Raw genomic sequence first — 22,478 nt, forward strand, 5'->3', positions numbered from 1 at the left:
GTCCACAGTCCCTAGAGAGTGGCCTTCATCATTTTCATTCTTTTGGCTTGCTCCCATCTGTTAGGAGTCAGTTTAAGCACACTTTAATGCTTTGTTTTGTGAAATCTCACTTTAATTTACAGCTAAGGCTACATCCAAATGAGAAAGCATGTTTGATAGACTATTTGTTCTCAGCAGTATGTTTAGCTCTGTTGGAAAACCAGTGTATTTCATTAAAATGAAACAAGTTTGTAGGAAACATGCACTGTAGGATGAGCAACAGAGTATAGGATATGGGTTGAACTTTGAAAAACTACCAGAATGTTTCTACCGAACAAGTGTTTCTGCTAAGGAACGGCGTTGGATTGGATGTTGAAGGTCCAATGACGTCTATGTATAAAATCATCACTAAAAAGTAGAATGTGTCCTACAGTCAGACCTCACTACTCACCTAGTAGTTGGATTTGAGCTACAATTGTTGATGTCCCAGCTCGGCCCTATGCTGAATGGTGTGACATGTGTTTGCCCCAGTTTGTGGTCCTGACCCTGCTGTGCTCCGACCCTGCCGTTCTCCCAGCGCTCTCTGGTGCTTCAGTGATTTTCTGTTACACAGAGCCCCTTACAGCACTGCTCACAGTCAGCATTGTTCAGGAATAAATGCTGGCTTTGATCTGTGCCCAGGATACATTACCGGCCCAAAATAGACGCTGGATTTAAGCACTTTTGCAGCTTTGAGGGGGATTCATTCCCTGGGTCACGGCAAAAAACACGTTTTAGGTTTGTTTTTGTTTTCATCATTTTTCTGTTAAAACCGCAGTGTCTAAATGCACATCCATCAGATCAGTCATTTCCAATATTGACCTCCTCTCTGTGACTTTTCTAGTTGATAGTTGAAGTAGTTCTTCCCATTTCTTTTGGTCTCACTGTGTGAACATTCTTCCAGACCAGCCCTCATGTCTGAAGAAGGTTTCTCCATCGTTGCTTGTTTGGAATCAGAGGAACTGTCTTTGGTGGACTCCACTCAACAAACATGCTTGTGGTTCAGCCGGAGTTTTCCGTTTCAGCAGGCAGATACCGTCTGGCTTTTTCTGCTGATTCTCCTGACGCTGCATCCTGATCAGCAGACGGCCCAGCGTTCAGGATCACATGCTTCTGTGGCTCTCATGAGTCATTCCATATCAACCAAAAATGCCCTTTTCAATTGTATATTTAACTGCTTGAAAATGTGCTCTACAGAAAATAGGCTGGTTAATAAAAATCTTTGATCTAGCAGCTTTTTTTAAAACTCTTTTTCGTCTATAAAGAGATGCCAGAAAAGAGGAAGGGCTGTGTTTCTTCTTCTTCCTCCTTCCTTCTTTAACTCGTACCTCTTGATGGAGTTGTCATTATTTCAGTAAGGCTAAAGTGAACTAAAAGGAACAAAAGCCAACATTTCAGTTCAGTTTGGATGGAGTTCCAAGCAGAGGCGGCACAAAAACGGACACGAGGAAGATGCAAATGAGAAATGTGTAAAAGACCAGCCTGCAGGTATCACCGCTTGAAAAATGGGTCATGTGGGAAATAGCACTGATCTCTGTCTCTGGAATAAATTAGTCTTGACATAAACATGCTGTGCTCTTGATTGTCCCATGTGAGATGTGAGAAGTGTTTGCAGAATCAAAACTCATTTTTCAAACTCACTTGTTGAACACAATTCTGATCCTAAATTTACAGTTAAATGATAATGTTAAAAAAAAATCTCTCCTTTCGATTTTAAAGGTGCTGATCTTCAGCATGAGGTGGGATACACCAAAGAGTGGACCCAGAAGGACTTTGTCCCGCCCATTCCTGTTTTCAGAATGTGCTCCTTCTGCTCCAGGTTTTGTTTTTTCCGTCCATCTGCTGATCCTCAGAGTCCTGCTGGGATTCTGCAGGGAGTTTGTTCACTTCCAGCCTTCAGCTGCAGCGAAGCCCCGATGGAAAGTCTGGTTTCTGCGAAACATGGCGATCGTCTTGAATGTCTATAAGAGGCTCTGAGAGCTGTGGCATCACTACCATTTCAAAAACTGTGCATGTGAAACAGATAAAAATCCCCCTTGATTCAACCTAACAGAAGCCGCGATATTAGCCCCGCATGTGAATGTGTTTATGTCCGTCTACCAGCTCCCGTCTGTCTGCTATCTGCCTCCTGCAGGCGTGAGCAGCAGATGTTTGCAGCTCAAATCCAGCCGTCACTTCAAGTGGAATGTCAGCTTTATGTGGAGGATATGCTGACTCCGTGTTGATGCTCAGACCCAGGTTAAGACTCATCTGCTCCAGCTGCTGGAGGACGAGCACATTCCCATTTGAAATGAGAAATGAGAGCTTTTGATGTTTTTAACACGTCGTTTTGCATTTTTCTCATGATGGAGGACATATAGAAGGAAAATTAAAGTCAAAATGACATTCCTGAATATTTATTTATCTAGATCCCTGTGAATCAGGAGCAGACGAAAAAAATAAAGTTTGAAAAAAGCTTGTAGCTCCCCTGTTCCATTCTGATGCATCCACTGTCAGACAAATAGATCGGTGAACGTCTTTGTTTTCCTCGTCTGAGCTGGAATCTGGATCAGATTTGTACGGCTGAATAACTCGGATATTGCTCGCCATTTTTGTTTTAACTGGTATGTTAGGTTGGGGGTGTGAGGGACTGTGAGCTAGCAGAGAACTAAGAGGAAGGGGGGGGGTTGCTCCATGCCAGTGGTCCCGCCCACAACTCAGTAGTGAATTACTAACGAACTACTGTCGCTCTGCAGCAACTATGTCCCAGAAAATGCTACATATTTTTTTGATTTTTGCTAAAAACGGCATAAATGTAATAAAAAGACGACTGGGAAGGCTTTGGAAATAGATAAAAAAAATGCTCAGAGTGGGACTTCAACATGTTTATTTACAATAAAATCCACATGATACAAGTGAATTGAAGTAACCTGTCACTTTGTCATGTAAGCAAGTCCTGGTCATGTTATGAAGTCACGTGAGCAGCTTTAATGTTCAAACTTCCTCTCGTCTCTCCTGATGTATCTCAGTTGTTTTCTGAAACCTGAAAACGCCGCATCACCTGCATGTCAGTGAGCGCCGCACTTCCTCTGTGTTCCGCAGCAACGGAATCCCCTGCTTACATATTCACAGGCGTTTGAAAGGCGTTCTGCTGCCTTGTTTGCTCAAACACACGCACTCTTACATGCCGGTCAACAAACTGGCTGCCCTTCAGTCACACCGCAACCCAGAAAAGCAGCTGAGGCAGATTCTCATGTTTCTGTCTCTGCTTTCATGTGGAACTGCTTCAATCAGAGCTGATCTGGATTCATGACTCAGGGGTTTGTCTGGGGAGGAGTTGTCATGTTTTAGACTTTAGCTGAAAAGGAGGATTTAGAAATTGAGGGATCTCTCTGTCGTCTGCAGGGCTGCCTTTGCCCTGACAAAGCCGCTCAAGATGAACATGGTGAAAAGGATCATGGGGCGGCCCAGGCAGGACGAGTGCAGCCCCCAGGACAACGCGCTCGGCCTCATGCACCTGCGGCGCCTCTTCTCCGAGCTGTGCCACCCTCCTCGCCACATGACCCAGAAGGAGCAGGAGGAGAAGCTCTACATGATGCTTCCTGTTTTTAACAGGGTAAGTCCCATCCATGCTGGAGATGGGAGGCTGTGATATCACTCTCACTTCTGCTTCCCCATAAAAAATAAAAAAAAAAAATCAGCGCAAGTTCAAGTTTAAACTTCCACATAGCAAACCCAAGCACCAGACACCCCCCCCTCCCATCACAGTGCAGTTGATGCAGACGTAGAGGATGCTGGCGCCCGTTTAGACAAACCCTTTGCCGTCTGAAAAAGTCTTTACTCTAAAGCCGACTGAGCTACAGCCATGACTGTATGTGAGAAGTGGACTGAATGAGTGTGATGTCACCCATCCAAAAGCGTTGACAAGATTGAAAAAAGCATGACGGCGACAACAAACACAATGTGCAAAAGAAATAAATGAATAAGAATGTAAGAAAAAAGGTGATTATGAGACGGATACCTTCCTACTGCAGGGTGCAGCCACTTTGGTGTTTGGAATAAATGAAAAATGGAACTGTAAAGTGAAGTACAACATAACACTTTAACTGGAAAACTGTGTTGTTTGAAAGTTTTCTGCACAGATATCACACGAAAATGTCCTCTCATTTGAATCTTCTTTACTGCAATGATTAAGAACTTGTCATGAATGTGTTTTGTTTTTAACGTCCTGCTAATTTTTCCAAAATAATATTATTGGTGTGCTCTTTATGCCTTTCACAGATAACAATTATTTTTTTATTAAGCAGATATGGGTTTCGGTATAAAGTCTTTTAAAGGTTCAGTTGGTCTTTCTGCTGTGTGTTCTCTAAAATGTGTCTGAATGCTGCAGGTGTTCGGGAACGCTCCCCCCAGCAGCATGACGGAGAAGTTCTCAGACCTGCTGCAGTTCACCACCCAGGTCTCTCGCCTCATGGTCACCGAGATCAGAAGGAGAGCCTCCAACAAGTCCACAGGTGAGCCTCAGATCCAGATCTGAAGAGGTAAGCAGGTCAAAATGGTCGGATAGAACCTCAGATGGAGAACCAGCACAACCGCTACAGGATCTGAGAGCCAAAATGATCCATAGCAGGTGATTTGAAGTCAGCAGAGGGAGGGGGTCCTGCTGATCCAGCAGACTGTAGCGCCTCTTTAAGCTTCTGCTGCTTCATCCCAGGCAGGACACTCAACGCTTGAAACCGTGCTAATGCTTTAATGTTTCCTCTTCATCCTGCCTCCCGGCCTGAGCTTCTGACGAGCTTCGGCGGCCCTCCCCGGCCGGCATCCGGGCCTTTGAGCTCCGAGCTGAGTCAGATGACTCCATTATTCAGCCGGCAGCTTCAGTTCAGTGTGAGCAGCTGCTGCTGCTTCAAATGTGTGTGGACATGGTGTCACGCAAATGGTTCAGGACAAATTTGTAATCATTTCAACATGTTTGCATGTAGATGAGATGCGTGAAACAGACAAGAAGGAACCAGAACTCCTATTTTGTGTGTTTGTGTGTGTGTGTGTGTGTGTCTGCAGAAGCTGCTAGTCGAGCCATAGTCCAGTTCTTGGAGGTGAACCAGAGCGAGGAGACGAGTCGAGGCTGGATGCTTCTGAGCACCATCAACCTGCTGGCTTCATCTGGACAGGTCGGAAGACACGCTCTTCTACACACCCTGTGTGTGTGTGTGTGTCTGTGTGTGTGTGTGTCTGTGTGTGGGTACGTGCATCTGTTTGTGTGTGGTGTCTACACTTTGTCAGGATGCGAGCTACTTTGACAACAAGCTGCCACAAAAACTGCTCTGAGAGTGTGTGTATGGATAGTATATTTATTTATATATACACACTTAATAATTTTTTTAATTGGATAAAATCATATAATGTAAAATAATAATTGGACATTTTCATATTTATGTGTTCAAATGCACAGACTTACCACAAAAGGCAGATTTTAAAGCGAATAAGTCAATTAATTTAGATACGTCTTTGTATGAATGTTTAACTGCTGATTGTGTTGTTTTGTGCTTTATTCTGGCTTTGATTGTTTGAAATAAACCATTTCAAATCAAAATCAAATTATTTTGAACTAAATTGATGAAATTAGACAAATATGTGAGATTACAGCATAATAAAGACTTTCTCTGTCATTTTTTTCCTGAATGAGAGCACAAATGTGTGTCGGCAGTCGTCATGTCCACAGCGTTGCAGCGCACAGCGTGCCGACAGCAGAAACGCTTCACGTGCGTTCCGTTGGACTGGTCGATCCATGCGTTGCATCTTTGCGTTCATTAGAGCACGTGCACATATATAAGTGTGCGTATATGCCCGTGTTTGAGAATGCTGGGAGGGCCTGAACATCAGCACAATTTTGATTTTATGCCTGAGATAATGTAACCAAGGCCGGGGTCACATGGGTTTCATGAGCTGGAGATGACGTCTCTGCAGCTTCCTTAGTGTTTTAAAGTATTTTCATGTGTTTGAGACGTATTTGAAAGAGATAAAAAAAGGGTTTCTTTGTCTGTTGCGCGCACAAACTCTGAGGTCACTGCAGTGGCTCCGCCCCTTTGTCTCTGTGATGATTTTGACGTCCCGTCATGAACGTTCCTTCCTGCTTCCGCCCACAGAAAACGGTGGACTGCATGACCACCATGTCCGTTCCCTCCACCTTGGTCAAATGCCTCTACCTGTTCTTTGACCTGCCCCACATGACCGAGGCCTCTGAGGGCCCCACCCAGCAGCCCCCCGCCCAGGAGAAGACGCCGGGCCAGGGCCACCCCCAGCCAGAGCTGCCGCTGGCGGACCGCAGGGCGCTCCTGCAGAAGGTCTTTGTCCAGGTACGATGGGCGCGGCCGGCACCACCGCTACAGCACAGTTGGCCCCCGCCTCTGTGTGAGAAGAAGGGGGGCAATCCTCACAGCTGGCGGGGCGGTGTTGTGGATGATTCCACCTGCTGTCAAAACCCACTCAGGCTCCTGTGTCTAATCTGTTTTGGCTGATTTTGTTTTTAAAAAGAAGTAAATAGAAAAAAGGAAGCATGACAACCCCCCCCCCCCCCCCCCCCCCCCTCACACACACACACACACACAGACACACCATCACATGTTTGCACATGCAAACACTGCACACAAATAGACATAAACTTCATTCTGCCTTCCTGGTGAAGGTCATGAGTTCACACATTTTAAAGCTGAGTCATGTTAGAAGCTCTGCTCTAAGTCCTGTGCCCCCCCCCCCCCCCCCCCCCCCCCCCCCCAGATCATGGTGAAACTTTGCACCTTCGTGTCGCCGGCGGAGGAGCTGGCGCAGAAGGACGACCTGCAGCTGCTGTTCAGTGCCATCACTTCCTGGTGCCCTCCCCACAACCTGCCCTGGAGGAGGAGCGCCGGGGAGGTCCTCAACACCATCTCTCGCCACGGCCTCAGCGTCAACGTGGTCAAATACATTCACGGTACAGACCGCTTCACTTCCCGCCTGCTTACTGACTGCTCATCTGCCCAGGAAACAGGGTTTAAAGAATCCCAGGTTTTACTTAAAGACCCACTCTGATCATCTTTTGAGCTTTTCCCAGCGTTCCCAGTGGCGATCCCATAATTCCCGGTTTAAAACGGAACCGTATGCCACACTGTTGAACCGAATTATGGGGAAAGTGTTGCTCGTCCATTTAGGTGTACGTTTATTTATTGATTGTTTTATTACAGCAGGCTTAGAAGAAGCCAACTGAAAGTTTTTTTTTCATTTTGAGTTGCTTGTTAGCTTGTTTTTTCTTGCTGTTTTGCAATACACAAATCATTTATTAAACCAAAACAAAACCATGACCCAAAGTTCAAGGTTTGAAGGAATCCCTGCATCCCTGGTTCCCGGTGGTTTTCTAATGTATTATAATAGATAATTATTCTAATTATCTATTATAATAGGACATAGAGCAGCAGGAGTTCATTAAAAATTCCACCTTTGAATTGTGGGCGCGACTGCTGGCATGAAGCAACCCCGCCCCTCCTCCCCTCCCCATTGCTCTGAGCCGTCAGCTACTCTCTCTCCCGCGAGCTTAATTGCATAATTTGAACGTGATGTGTGCGCCATAAACGTTATATAAACGTTCTGCATCAGTGGTACGTGCATGAAACGTCCATGAAACAGACGTGGAACGGTCGCGGAAAGCTACAAATATTTGATGCATCTTGCAAAAATCACGCACAATTGCTGAAGATTTACGTGATAGTTGTGTATAAACAACGTAAAATACGCGTAAATTGTGTAATTCTCAACTCGACCCAAAATTTCTGAACAGCTAAAAACCAAATTCATGAAAAGTCCAGACCAATCCCACAGTGACGAATGCAAGAAACACTTATGAATGACATATTTCACGCACGTATCATGAAAGACCGAAATTTCATTTGTGCAAAATGCAAAAAACGGACGTAGAGGCTGTGTGACAGCTCCTAAAAGCTGAAGCTCCTTCCAGAGTTTCCTTTGAACCATTAAGTTTTTCTCAGAAATCCACGTCTGTAAAGCCGTTTGTGCTCCTACCTGCACATTCCTGACAGCTTCTCCCTCCATCCTTCCAGAGAAGGAATGCCTGGCCACGTGTGTGCAGAATATGCAGCAGTCCGACGACCTTTCCCCGCTGGAGATTGTGGAGATGTTCGCAGGCCTGTCCTGCTTCCTCAAAGACTCCAGCGGCGTGTCCCAGACTCTGCTGGATGACTTCAGGATGTGCCAGGGCTACTCCTTCCTCTGTGACCTCATGCTCAGGTACAGCCGACTCCTGAAATGCCTGCCCTCCCGTGAGCAGAGCCTTCAGACAGCCTCTTCCTCTGTTCCCAGGCTGGAACAAGGCAAGGAGGACGAACCTAAAGATGCACTGAAAGACCTCGTCAACCTGGTCACGTGTCTGTGCACGTATGGCGTGACGGAGCTGAAGCCAGCTGGTCTGACAACCGGAGCGCCCTTCCTGCTTCCTGGATTCGTTCTCCCACAGCCGACGGGAAAAGGTGCGTGGATGCAAACAGCAGAGATGAAGCTGCAGGAGTTTGAGCTCAGCTGTGTGCTGCCAGGCTCCTTCACACGTCAACTTTACACAGAAATGACTCCAACTGTGACCTCATCATCTGTTGCAGTGGTCGGTGGATGCACACATGTGAAAGTTGGACGCAAGGTTAAGTGAAACCTCTGGCTTTGTGGGTGAACTGACTTTGAGAATAGACCAGACTTTAAAGAAAAACTGCTTCTCAGTTTAAAGCAGAGCAGCTTCTCTCAGGAGGAGCTCATGAGGCTCACAAAGGGACTTTAAGGCAGTTCTCGCATTCAGGGAGCCGCTGCAGTTCAGCCCAGGTGTTGGTGATCCGAGCAGACAGTGGTTAGAGCTGTCGCTCATCATTTGTGACCAGTTTTATTATGTCCTCCTCACACTCGGCTTATTCCAAGTGACATTTTGTCACATTTAAAAACTTGTCCTCGTTAAAGCATGATAGGACATTGTGTCTTAGTCAAGTGTGATTAGTTCATATGGCCCGTTTTTTGCAAATATTTGCATTATTTTCGCACCAGTTAGTGAAACCATTTTGCATCAGTTACTGAAAGGAAAAGAGATTTTTCTGATGAACCCGCATCCTCTGACCTTAGCTTGAAGTCGAGCACCAGGAAGGGGATCTGATGGGGGATTTTAGCCTCTGAAATGGCTTGACTGATTCAATTCAACCCCACTTGTATAAATTCAACATTTTCTTAAGATATTCTTGAGCTCTGCAACAGTTTACTTATACTGTTTAGGACAGACAGAAGACGGAAAACTTAAAGATAATACACCAACATGCTTGGTGCCAGAGAATCAGCTCTCCTTGAATCACAAAGAAAAGCATTTGTTACAGCGGAGGTCTCCAACCTTTTTCAGGCCACCGACCGGTTTAACGTCGGACAATATTTAGTCTGTACGAGGATGAAGGGGGCGTTTTGTTTATTTATTTATTTGTTAGCATCTAATTTCTCTTAACGTTTGAGGGTAACTTCACTCTCTATCAAACATCTGCAGCTAGATTAGTATTATGTTCAGCATGATTAATATTTCAGTTTTTTAATTAGATTTAAAATAAAAGCTAAGAAATCCACCTCATTTGACTTTTAATACTGATATTTTATAAATATTAAAATAAACATGAATCATTCGCTTAAGGAACTGTTTTAGCAGCCTTACCATTAGACAGCTGGTTGCTGAATATTCTGTATTATTATTACGCTTTGTTGGAATAACTGTCACATTAAATCCATTTTTGGAGTAAAGAATCCTTTTTTTTTGAAGATAAAAGGCTCTTTTTCTATTTCCGCACTGGATCTTTTCTGGCTAAAGAAACTTTCCAAATATGTTTGTTTTTTGTTAACTTTGCTAGCTCTTGGGTTTTAATTCAGCGGTCTGCGCTGTCGCTTTTGGAAAGTACAGGATGGATTTTCAGCAGCAACTTGACATATGACAAGAATGAGTCAGATGTGGTGGAGAATCCAGTGGTTTTCCAAAGTAAAACTTCCTTCAGAATCCAATTATAATAAAAAATAAAATAAAAAAATTCCCCCAACCCCTGGTACCAACACAGGGACTGCTGTGTTTCATTGCGTGATACATTTATCGAAATCTGTTGCAATTTTCAAAAATCAAGAAAGCAGATGTGTAGCAAACATCAGAACAAATGTTTAACTTCTGGTGAAAGAAGACATTTTAAAGATTTGTTGTTAATTTCAGAGGTTTTGTCGTGGTTCCCTGTTTGCATCCACTTCATTAACCCTTAAACACCGGAGACGTCGCAGTCAACATCTAAATAACCCACGCTCTTTGACATACCGTAAATCTTTGACATGATCAACGTGAATCAGCTGTTTCTGCTGGATTTTGGTTTTTCTCTGACATCGTATCAGTTGGAATTACGTTCATTGCATTAAGACTTACGGTAGTCTAAGGAATGTCAACACTGAGCTGCAGCTCTTGTGTTAAAGGCTTAAATCTAACACATTTCATTAGAAAATCACACTTGCAGTTCTGTTTTTTTTGTAGCCTTGTAGCTTCATGGAGGTTTGTGAGAAACCATGGAAGTCCATCCTGGTTTTTAAGATGCACCAGCATGCATCTGTTTCCTGCATTTCTACTATAACACGCCTCCTCCTGTGTCTGCTGCTTCTCCCCTCCAGGACATACGGTGCGTAACATCCAGGCCTTTGCTGTGCTGCAGAACGCCTTCCTGCGGGCCAAAACCAGCCGCCTGGCCTGCATGCTGCTGGACGCCATCGGGAACATCTACGCCGCCGATCCAGCCAACTATTTCATCCTGGAGTCGCAGCACACTCTGTCGCAGTTTGCAGAGCGCGTGGCCAAGCTGCCCGAGGCGCAGGTCAAGTACTTTGAGCTGCTGGAGTTTGTGGTCTTCAGCCTCAACTACGTTCCCTGTAAGGAGCTGTTCGGCGTCAGCATGCTGCTCAAGTCCAGCACGTCGCACGCCTGCAGCATCACAGCTGTGCGGACGCTGCTGAAGCTGGCCCGCCACGACCCCGTCTTCAGCGACGTGCTGCGTGAGGTCGGCCTGCTGGAGGTGCTGGTCAACCTGCTGCACAAGTACGCTGCCTTGCTCAAAGACCCGGCCTCGCAACCCCAGCCTCACGGTAATGACCAAGGTGAGCTTCTTCTGGGTTTCCCGGGGTTTCAGACTTACATCAAGGTTGAATGTCATTAAAAAAACCTGCTGTTGTGGTTGACTTGTGTGTTGGCTACGTAAGGGTTAACGGCGTTCAAAGTGTGCATCATCAGAAATAAACGCACGCTATGGAAGCCTGAACTGTCTGACGCGAAGCGGAGGATGGTTGCTTCTGCATATTGCCTAAATTCTGATAATGCACACTTTGAAGGCCATTAACCCGCTTATACCATGGTTTCTTAAAAAAGAAATAAATATTCAACCGGTTTTGAGTATTTTATTCGTGTTATTTTCTTGGCATGTAACTATTTGTTACATGGTGCGGCGAGTTGTCACGTTACCGGTGTAGGTACCATAACCGTTCGGCCTGGAACTTCCGTTCGGGGTCCTGGGAGTAACACTGACGTTAGATTATGTGATTGGCTGTACGTTGGTCCAATGACGTGTCAGATAGTGATTGGTCTGGACAAATTACGATACTAGCATAGAAAAAAACATTATGAAGTCTGTTGTAAACAAACGTGCCTTTATTATTGTTATAATTATTATTAAATGCATGTTCACTTAAAGTTTTTTTAATCCGTGCGCCCAGTGCTTTATTATTGGCAGAGCGGACACGGAAGAACAACATGTAGCCGTGCTAACAACATTTTTAGCCACGGCTGAACTTAAACTGGAATAACAAACGAATTGTGGCAAAATCTCTTTATAAAAATTACAAAGAATAATGTCAGACACAATTTAGGAGGGAAAATAACTTTAGGTTACAAAAGGGAACGTGAAATGAACATTTTTAGAGCCCGAGCAGATGTAAACGCTACGAAGTTTGTGCAAGTGGTGTTACCGTAGTGTGACGGTACCCTTCAGTCAAAAGGACACCGAACGGAAGTTCTAGGCCGAACGGTTACACCGGGACATAGTGATGCTGAGTCGGCACAGACCTCGACTGCAGTGGCAAAGGAAAGCGATGTATATGCTGATCGACTTGATGGCTTAAAAAAAGCATCAGTTCAGATAGAAAGTTCACCTCTTACCGCTTGTGTCTATCCAGATGATGACGATAGTTTGTTTTGAAGAAGCCAGCGCAGGGATATGGAGCATTTTAGCTACAGTCAGGACCATAAATATTTGGACAGAGACACATTCTTTCTAATTTGGTTTCTGTACATTACCACAGTGAATTTCAAATAAAACAACTCAGATGCCATAGAAGTGCAAACTTTCAGCTTTTATTCCATGGGTTGAACAAAAAGATTGCATAAAAATGTGAAAAAACAAATTAATTTTTATACACAATCCCTTCATTTCATGGGCTGGTAAGTAATTGGACAATTGACTTACATGCTATTGCATGGGCAGATGTGGGCAATTCCCTTGTTCTGTCATTATGAGTGAAGCAGATAGAATGCCTGGAGTTGATTAGAGGACTCGTGCTTGCATTTTCAAGATTTTGCTGTGAACAGACAACATGCGTTCATAGGAGCTCTCCATGCAGGTATAAGGAGCCATCATTGAGCTGAGAAAACAGAAAAAAACATGCCAGAAATTGCTACAGTATTAGGAGTGGCAAAATCAACAGTGTGGTACATCCTGAGAAAGAAATAAAGCACTGATGAACTCAGCAACACAAAAAGACCTGGATGTCCACGGAAGACAACAGAGGTGGATGATGGCAGAATCATTTCAATGGTGAAGAATGACACCATTGAAAGACAGATGAAACCAAAATCAACCTGTACCAGAATGATGGCAAGAGAAAGTGGAGCAAATCATGGCAAACACAGAGAGGAAATTAAAAAAAACGTAACTTCACTCAATGTGAAGTAGAAGTTATCGTTGGCGAGGTGGAAAGAGGAGGAAAGTGTTGTTTGGAGGGCACAGTGTGGGCATTACTAATGCCTAAAAGCCACGTGAGTGGCAAACGGTGGCAGACGCCGTAATGCTGTAGCCTCACAACCTTGGAGCGTGGCCGAAATAAAAAAGAAATGGTCGGACATCAAAGTCGAGGCAAAAAAACGTCTGGCGCTGCATCGCCAGAGTGTGTTTGCCACGGGGGGGGGGAGCTGACCCCTCTTGATGAGAGACAAGCGGCAAGAATTGGGGAATCCTTTAGTGGAGTGGTGACTGAGGCGCAGGGGGACGCCGACGCACCAAATGCACCGGGTGACACCCCCCCAAAAGCCCGCAGAGGTCCAACAGGACGGCTCGAGGAAGTCGGAACCGGCTCATAAGCCACTCGTCCTCGTTTGCCAGCAAGTCTTCTTGCTGTCTAAAGATGCGTTCACTCCGAATTCTTCCATTTGCCACATCTTTTAAGAGCGCAAGATCAGCCATTGTGCGTCATTACGCACTGTGATGGGGCATTTTATTTCCCTCCATTTAATTACATCTGACAACCTACAGATGTCGGTAATAATCGACGTGGAAATGGGAAATTGATCAGCGCAAATGTAATTTCTTGTTGCTTTCTGAATGGTTGAGACATACGCCATACATTGTTTTATCAAAAATAAAACAAACTAAAGGCATATGTATGTAAAGGCAGGCTGACAGACGAGGTAAGACAGGAATCTCCCTGGACAATGATGTTTGCGGATGACATTGTAATTTGCAGTGAGAGTAGAGAGCAGGTGGAGGAACAGCTAGAGAGGTGGAGGTTTGCTCTGGAAAGAAGAGGCATGAAGGTCAGTCGTAGTAAGACAGAATACATGTGTCTGAACGAGAGGGATCAAGGTAGAAGCGTTAGGTTACAGGGGGCTGAGGTGAAGAAGGTGCAGGAGTTTAAGTACTTGGGGTCAACAGTTCAGTGTGATGGGGATTGTGGAAAAGAGGTGAAGAGGCGAGTGCAGGCAGGTTGGAGCGGTTGGAGGAAAGTGTCAGGAGTGTTGTGTGACAGAAGAGTGCCAGCAAGACTCAAAGGGAAGGTGTACAAGACAGTGGTGAGACCAGCTCTGCTCTATGGGTTAGAGACGGTAGCAGTGAGACAGAGACAAGAGGCTGAGATGGAGGTAGCGGAGATGAAGATGTTGAGGTTCTCCTTAGGAGTGACCAGGTTAGACAGGATAAGGAACGAGTACATCAGAGGGACGGCTCATGTTGCCTGTGTTAGCGACAAAGTCAGAGAAGCCAGACTGAGATGGTTTGGACATGTTCAGAGGAGGGATAGTGGATATATTGGTAGAAGGATGTTGGAGATGGAGCTGCCTGGCCGGAGGGCAAGAGGACGGCCAAAGAGGAGATATTTGGATGTCTTAACAGAGGACATGAAGTTGGCTAATGTTAGGGTAGAAGATGTCCATGATAGAGTGAGGTGGAAAAGGATGATTCGCTGTGGCGACCCCTGATGGGAAAAGCCGAAAGAGAAAGAAGAAGAAAGGCATATGTATGAATACCATAATTCTGTAGCTTATTAAGACATGTTTTACTATGTAAACAACTTTCCCTAGTGGACAATTAATGCATCTCTCTCTATCTATCCATCTGTCTGTCTAATTGCACCTATATCTGCTCCGCCAGACGGACACACTGACGAGAATATCAGTTTGTACATTATTTCGTTCTGTTAAATATATTATTTATGAGGATGAATTGCACAACATGCCAATATTGCAGAACATATTTCACTTTTCTTTCTGCAAATAAGTGTTCATTTGAATTTCTGTTGTAATTTTAGTTTGATTTTTTTGTTTGTTTCACTGCTGATCGATCAAACGGGTGTTCGTGTAGGCTGTTAATTGTAAGACTTGCTTTGTGAAGTCTTCATATTATTCATTAGAGGCAGTATTGTCATTTTCACTTTCACGTGTTTCTTCCATCTGCCGACGGTGTCGCTGTTTCTCATTTCACCCGTTTTTGTGCGTACGCCTGGGTCAGAGCGTGAAGGACCGCACATTTTCCCGTCAAGTTTGCTTTTTATAAATCTCAACTATTGCGTAGAGAGTGGCGTACGCCTTCTTTTGTGCGTACGCAACGTTTATAAATGAGGCCCCAGGTGATGTCCATGAGTTCAAGACTTCAGGCTGTCATTGCCAACAAAGGCTTTTCAACCAAATATTAGTAATGAACAGTTTGTTTTCAGTTATTTCATTTGTCCAATTACTCACGAGCCCATGAAATGAAGGGATTGTGTTTAAAAAATGCTTTAGTTTTTCACATTTTTATGCAATCTTTTTGTTCAACCCATGGAATAAAAGCTGAAAGTCTGCACTTCTATGGCATCTGAGTGGTTTGATTTAAAATTGACTGTGGTAATGTACAGAAACAAAATTAGAAAGAATGTGTCTCTGTCCAAATATTTATGGTCCTGACTGTATGTGACCGGGACCTCTTTTTTATGTGTGTATTATCACTGTGCGTTATCACGTTTAAATTCACACCCAGCAGCCAATCAGAGTTCACCCGGACCATGCAGCGGTTCAGCATCATCTCCACATGTGTTAGATGAATTTCACTCATAGGCCGTCTGTGAGCTCTGATGTTTCACATCGTTGGTTTGATCAGAAAAAGTCCTCATGGTCCTTGAAGGATTTCTAGATTTAAACATGTTGGGACTTGGGATCTGTTGGGATCTGTTTGCTCAGCTGTTGGACAGAACAAGTTAAAATAGAATAAAAGAAAGAAGAAAAAAGAAAAGGAAAAAAACATGTCGGGACTTTTTTCCTGTAAAGATGTGACATAACTGTGTGGAAAGTAAGTCAAAACTATGTGTTACCTTTAAAATATTTACTTTGTTCTGAAGTTGAGTGCCGTGCTGGAAACTTTGTTCAAAAGTCCACATTTTTAATCGGTGAAGGTTGAGTTTTTTTCGTGACACTTTTCTGAAAATTCAATTGAAACCTCTTTAGTTTTCCACTTCACTTCTCAGCTTACTGAGTCCAAGTGTCGGTTCAATGCGAGGAACGCTTTGAATTTCGCTCAGATAGATTTGGAGACGAACCTTTCAGTCGTGTTAGTAAAAGCAAAAGAAATGAACTCCAGTTAATCCATCATTTAAGAATCTGCCAAAGACTGGAAGCCTCAGCAGCTGCAATCTTCCCAGCTGTTTGAACCGAAGGTTGTTTAACCGTTGTGCTATCTCAGATGACCCCACCCTTACATTGACGTGTTCTCCCTACCATGACAAAGGTGGATAAAGGTGGAAAGATTTCATGTAATCCATGGACACCAGTGAAGATCACAAATCATTGAAGAAAAAAGGTTTAGAGCACTGTGTAGTGGGTCTAAATGACCCCACTCCCAATGTTAAAGTGCCAAGGATAGCACAAGGGTTAAGTGGTGAGAAAGTCCTATAGACTCTTTTAGATGGGGTTGCTGATCAATGACCTTGTTGGTTTCACACTCAACACTCTCAGTAAACTATACACAGACACTGAAAGAATTGTCTAGTAAAATCACGAACTAACTGCTGCTTATTGAGATGATTTTGCCCAAATCAGCCTCAAAGACGATAGAAACTGGTCGGGTTCCGATCAGACGCGATTTTTGGAAATTGACTGATTTCAACAGCAGCAGCAGCTACTATAACGCATCTTTGATTTGGCCAGAATTTTCTAGGCTGAAAAAAGTCAATTTTTAACAGTTTTCTGTCATTTTGTTCAGCTGACTGCAAGAACAACACAGTTGCGGAAGAACAGAAGCAGCTGGCCTGGCTGGTGATGGAGACTCTGACTGTGCTGCTGCAGGGGTCCAACACCACCAACACCAATGCAGGTAAGCACACGGAGCAGTGAAGGGACACCAATGCACCCATACACACCAATGCAGGTGAGGGGCAATGCAGGTTTGGTGCAGGGCCAGAGGTGAGACGCTTCACAAGCAGGGGGCAGGACTTAAGTCCTCCCTGGTTTGGAAGGATGGGTTATCCCAGGGGTGGGCAATTCCAGGCATCGAGGGCCTGTGTGCCTGCATGATTTCCAGATATCCTTGCCCTACTCATAGCTGATTACCTGGTTCAGGTGTGTGCAGCCAATCAGAACATGCCAGAGCAGGGTATGTTGGAAAACATGCAGGCATGCGGCCCTCAGTGCCCACCTCTGGGTTATTCCTTTTCCAAAACCTTTAGGTTGGAGAGATTAATAATGGAACTGAGGGGTACGATGTTCAAAGGTCCATGATCTAAATGGATGTTTCTCCATGCAAGGTTCTAAAAAGTCAAATGAAACCATGACAGTGGATTTGGAATTTGACTAGCAGTCTTTGCAAGGCAGAGAGGATTGAGAGTCTTTCTGAAAGTGAAAACCTTGCTGCAGCATTTTGTCCAGGACACAAAAAGAATTCTGTGAAAGTGAATTACTGTAATCTAAACACGCAGAGATGAAAGCAGAAATGAACTCCAGATCGGAGCTTGATGCCGTAGACTCGCACCAGCGCCGGCACACGGAGCAGCGGGGTGTCTTTAATCAGGACAGTGATTTTTTATTAGCTGCAGGCAGCTGAGACTTTTCCCCGATCTCCCTGTTGAAACGGAAAATGTTCCTCCTGGGATCAGTTTGTGTGAGGAGCGTAGATTCTGTGAGCCGCAGACATGTGGTGACTCAAACGTAACCAAGCAACAGCTCCGATCTCTCCAACCCTGACGACAGCTGTTCACTTTCACCAGGAAGACATTCACAGTGGGATAACAGTGCATCTGTGTGACGAGAAGAAACTCTGTTCTTTATAGAAAACCATGTCAATCAGATAAGCTAAAAGAATTCCTTTCTGTGGAAAGGTGTGGTCACAAACTGTGACATGTTGCTGAAGGATGTCACTCTTTTCTCAGCTCTGTTCAGAGAATTCGGGGGTGCTCGCTGCGTCCACAACATCGTGAAGTACCGTCAGTGTCGGGAGCACGCCCTGCTCATCATCCAGCAGCTCGTCCTGTCGCCCAGCGGAGACGACGACATGGGAACGCTGCTGGGGCTCATGCACTCTGCCCCGCCCAGCGAGCTGCAGCTGAAGACCGACATCCTGCGGGTACGGCCAGCGCTCCGAGGCGAGCCGAGCGGCACCGCCTGCTGTTCTTCACATGCGCCCGAATCAGACAAACTGGCGAGAATTAGGTCTCCATAGAAGGGTCAGCAGGATGGGGCTGGGAACGTCAAAAATCAATATGCATGTAAATCCTCTAAAGTAACGGCTCCAACCCGAGGCGCTGGGAATCCAATTTGCATGAAAACACAGGCGTGCACACTCACAGCGCTCATTTTCTCAGGCATAATTACATTTCTGGATTTCCCTCCTTTGAATAAAGTCATTCTCAGGCTGTCTCCCGGATTCCATCGGATTAACTTGTCACCGTTTTTTTTCTGCTCAGTAATCTGGGAATTATCACCATAAGAGAAACAGTGAATAATTTAAATCCAATTTAGTTGCATTAAATCATTTTTCCGTGTTTGTAAGGCCTGGACTGCATTTTAGATGCACTCATTCTTCTAGAAATCTAAATGATTGGCAGCTGTTTTCTGCTGCTGGAAAAAGACGCTCCACATCCTGGGACCTCTTCACCAAAACTGTGCTGAGTGTGCCGTTATTCCAACGCTAAAACATCATGCAAGAAACATGCAGCGTGTGCGATTATTGCTCATCTATATCCCGAGGCTGCTGCCTCAAACTATGTCCACACCGCCCTCAGCCACTTCCAGTAAGAAGTAGACGTAAACGCCACACACATGCAAGTTTTTACGCCCATTTTTGGGCTCGACATACAAAACGCACCATTATTGAATGTGTTGAAAGTGAAACCAGTTGAACTTTGACCAATCAGGGACTCAGATTTGGTGGTGACATCTAAATGGCGTCCCTTTAAGTGACAGAGGTGCCAACGGTTTGAAAGTTGATCATAGAGGAGAAATGAATTGTTGTCGTTTGTGCCTGACCGAAGCTTTCAAATATTGGAATAGAGCTGCGACAGAAAAAGCCCAGACCAAGATTCACCGGATGTGCACCGCTTTGACATTTGGCACCAAACCTCTTCCATCCGTAGGTGACGGGCGTCTCCTGGGATAATCAGTGGAAAAAGAAAACAACAAAAAACATAGAGGCATCTCCTGTCATGCATGTTCAGTGTGAACACCGCGGCCTAAATGCGCGTTCACCTGTGTTTAGCGAGTTCCTGAACGTGCGCCGCATGCCTAGTGTGAACGCAGTTCTAGACTCAGAGTCAGGGGTTCAAATCCCAGGCTAGCTGGTCAGTGTTTCCAGGAGCAGGACGCCTAACCCCACATCGCCCTGGTAAAAAAAAAAAAAAAAAGATATATTGTATTTTTGCCAAGTGACTGGATTGAGATGTTAACTCTCTCTAACACCCTAGAAACTATTCCAGATATGAGCCTTGGCAGTCTTAGGCCTGAATGCTGAATTCTCTGAGAATGGACTCTGACAGCCCTCCATCAAACCAAGAGAACCATGTGGTCAGACCTTCATAGGAAATGAAATCTCTCCTGAACAGAGTTTTAATGTTTCAATCACCAGATGGGGGGCCTTTTTTCCTTTTTTGCTGCACGGCGTGACTCAAAGTAAAGCATATGAGAACATCTCCGTTTTGTTTGTGTTGGAGGAGTCAATACAAACGGACACGCTTTGTGTCCATTTGTATTGTTTTATGAGCCATTGTGATGTTTTTTCTGCAGAAATGTTCTAGAAACCCACCAAAGCTGCTGTTCCTGTTCCTGACCACTGCTGTCACCTTGTGGTCCACCTCTTAACCTCCAGCCTAAAATAGGATGATTGCTCTCACACGAGTGAGAAGCAAATAGAAGATGGAAATGTGGTGATCAGAATGAGAAGAGACTTTTCACCTTCTGGGTTTGTTTTCATGGAGGCATGAGGATCTGTTTTGCTGTCTCCAGGCTTTGCTGGCGGTTCTCCGTGAGAGTCACCGCACTCGGACCGTGTTCCGCAAGGTGGGGGGCTTCGTTTACGTGACCTCCCTCCTGGTGGCCATGGAGCGCTCCCTGTGCCAGCCGCCGCAGCACGGCTGGGAGCGCGTTAACCAGAACCAAGTCTTCGAGCTCCTGCACACCGTTTTCAGCACCCTGACGGCCGCCATGCGCTACGAGCCTGCCAACTCCTACTTCTTCAGGACAGAGATTCAGTACGAGAAGCTGGCCGATGCCGTTAGGTGAGCTCCTTTTGATGAATCACCACGACCTCTGCGCACACTTAAGTGTCCGATCGGTGACTCCAGCTTGAGTAACAAAGTTCACGCTGAGCGGTTTGAAAAAAACATGGAGAAGGACGGAAAGTCATGACGTTTTAAAGACCAACTCATAAGAATATGTTATTTTGGTGGGGTTTTTTTTAGCATGCATTTTTCTGATAATGGAGGGCAAATATAAAGAAAATTAAGATTCAATTTTTTTACATTCAAATTGCTGTGAATTCGGAGCAGTGGAAAAAAAAGGTATTTTGAAAAAGATGGTATTTGTAACCCGTTGTGCTCCATTCTGATGCATCTCCTTGTTGTCGATTAGATCCTTTGACGCGTCTTTGTTTTCTGTGTCTGAGGGACATCTGGTTCAAAACTGTACCGCTGGATAGCTCCGACATTGCTCGCCGTTTTTGTTTTTAACGGGAATGTTAGGTTGGGGATGGGAGGGGGCAGTAGATTAGCGGGAGAGCGTGTAGACGGATGGGTGATGGGAAACGGGGGCGGGCTTACTCTGTGCCAACGGTCCCGCCCACAGCTCAGAGGTGAATTTCTGATGAACTTCTGCTGCCCTGCAGAAACTATGTCCTAGAAACCAGCAGGTTTAAAAAAAAAGATTTTTTTTTTAAATTGGCTAAATCATAATCATATTTAAAGACCACTGGGAAGGCTTAAAAAATCAATCAAAAGATGACAGGAGTGGAACTTTAGTGACAAAAGAAAAGGTGCAAGCTCTCTAATTAAATCCTGGACAGAGCTGGTTTGGGGAAATCCAGCAGATAAAGAACTGCGTCATGTTCACAGTGTTTTGGTTTGCTCTTTGGTCCTCTTCTTAGAGTTCTGTGTATGAAAACATTCAATCCCGCAGTGGGAACACCTTGGTGACCAAAGTGATCTGAGCCACAGTGCTATATGGTCATAATCTGGAGTTTTATGTACTTTCTCTTCCTGTAGAGTCAAGTCACTTCTGATTTAGCCGTCACTCATTTAAATAATGTTGGAGTTTTGACAGAAAGCTGAAGGAGGCGTGTCTAGGGCTTTTGTCATTTCAGTTTTCAGGATGATGTCGTTCTTCAAAGGTGTGTCTCTGTGGTCTAACGAAGCTCTTCGCACCCCTGCCCCCCCCCCCCCCCCCCCCCCCCACACACACACACACAGGTTACTTGGTTGTTTCTCAGACACGAAGAAGCTGGGTGCCACCGGAGTGTTTCCCTCCAACGCTCAGCCCTTTCAAAGGCTGCTGGAGGACGAGGCTGCCCCCGCAGGCTGCGCAGGGGACAGCGTGTGTCCCACACTCAAGCACTGCAGCAAGCTCTTCATCTACCTGCACAAGATGGCCACAGACTCCTTTGACAGGTCAGCTGTGAACAGGAAACGGCACGTCCGTCTTTAGGGAGGAGCTTATGTCTGGTTTAGCGTTAGAAACTTTACTTCAGAGGAGGGAAACTAATTATACGAGAACTTTTCTGTCAGCAAAATGAAACCACATTTGTTTCATTTCCATGTAATTTCGTGGCATCTAATGAACAATTTTGAATTCACCAAACGGCTTTTATCTCAAATTAGCATTAGTAAAATGTTTATAGGCCTTTGAAAGACATTTATAAACATCTTACTAATGTTTTATTTGTGTTAATAATGCTGCTTATAAAGAATTATCAGTAATGTGGATGTCTTACATTTGTCTTATGGGCGTTATTTAGCCTTTTATAGCGACATTTATTAGCATTTATTCAACATTTTGTTGTAAAGCTCTTAATGCTAGATTTATAAGACATTTGTTGACATTTATAAATCCTATTTGATACATTTAAGAGATTCATTAGCGTTTATAAAGCCCTTATTAGACATTTATTACCATTTCTATGGCAATTTTTAAAACATTTATTAACATTTATAAATCTCTTCCTAATGTCTTATAGGTGCTTAATATTTTACAAGGATAAAGAAATGTGTTCATTTTACAATAATTTCTAAGTAAATATTTTTTTTCTAAAATGTTGGGCAATGAACAGGAAGATGCTCTGTTTTTGCTGTGTTTAGAGTCTTCCAGTCTGTTACTCTGCTGGATCTTTTATGGGCTCTGATGGTTCCTGTGGTAATTTGATCCTCTTCAGAAAACACACACACTGTGATTCAAAAGCACTTAGGATTTA

At 44.6% G+C, this 22,478-nt stretch overlaps 1 protein-coding gene across 7 annotated transcripts in view; it reads left to right on the plus strand.

Moving 5' to 3' along the window:
* wdfy3 (WD repeat and FYVE domain containing 3) overlaps positions 1–22,478 on the plus strand; it is a 101,794-nt gene that overhangs the window by 20,109 nt on the left and 59,207 nt on the right. For 5 of the 7 annotated variants that reach the window (XM_023958796.1, XM_023958790.1, XM_023958792.1 and 2 more), the window contains exons 2-13: positions 3,403–3,613; positions 4,388–4,511; positions 5,059–5,168; positions 6,144–6,353; positions 6,775–6,967; positions 8,088–8,274; positions 8,347–8,513; positions 10,696–11,175; positions 16,794–16,904; positions 17,956–18,149; positions 20,024–20,295; positions 21,481–21,678. In XM_023958796.1, the coding sequence (XP_023814564.1) occupies positions 3,434–3,613; positions 4,388–4,511; positions 5,059–5,168; positions 6,144–6,353; positions 6,775–6,967; positions 8,088–8,274; positions 8,347–8,513; positions 10,696–11,175; positions 16,794–16,904; positions 17,956–18,149; positions 20,024–20,295; positions 21,481–21,678 (2,426 nt within the window). In that variant the 5' untranslated portion in view covers positions 3,403–3,433. The remainder of the gene's footprint in view (positions 1–3,402; positions 3,614–4,387; positions 4,512–5,058; positions 5,169–6,143; positions 6,354–6,774; positions 6,968–8,087; positions 8,275–8,346; positions 8,514–10,695; positions 11,176–16,793; positions 16,905–17,955; positions 18,150–20,023; positions 20,296–21,480; positions 21,679–22,478) is intronic. The other 2 variants (XM_023958793.1, XM_023958794.1) reach the window with 1 other exon arrangement.

The sequence above is a fragment of the Oryzias latipes genome, chromosome 9 (genome assembly GCF_002234675.1).
Source record: "Oryzias latipes chromosome 9, ASM223467v1".
In the NCBI taxonomy this organism is placed as follows: domain Eukaryota; kingdom Metazoa; phylum Chordata; class Actinopteri; order Beloniformes; family Adrianichthyidae; genus Oryzias; species Oryzias latipes.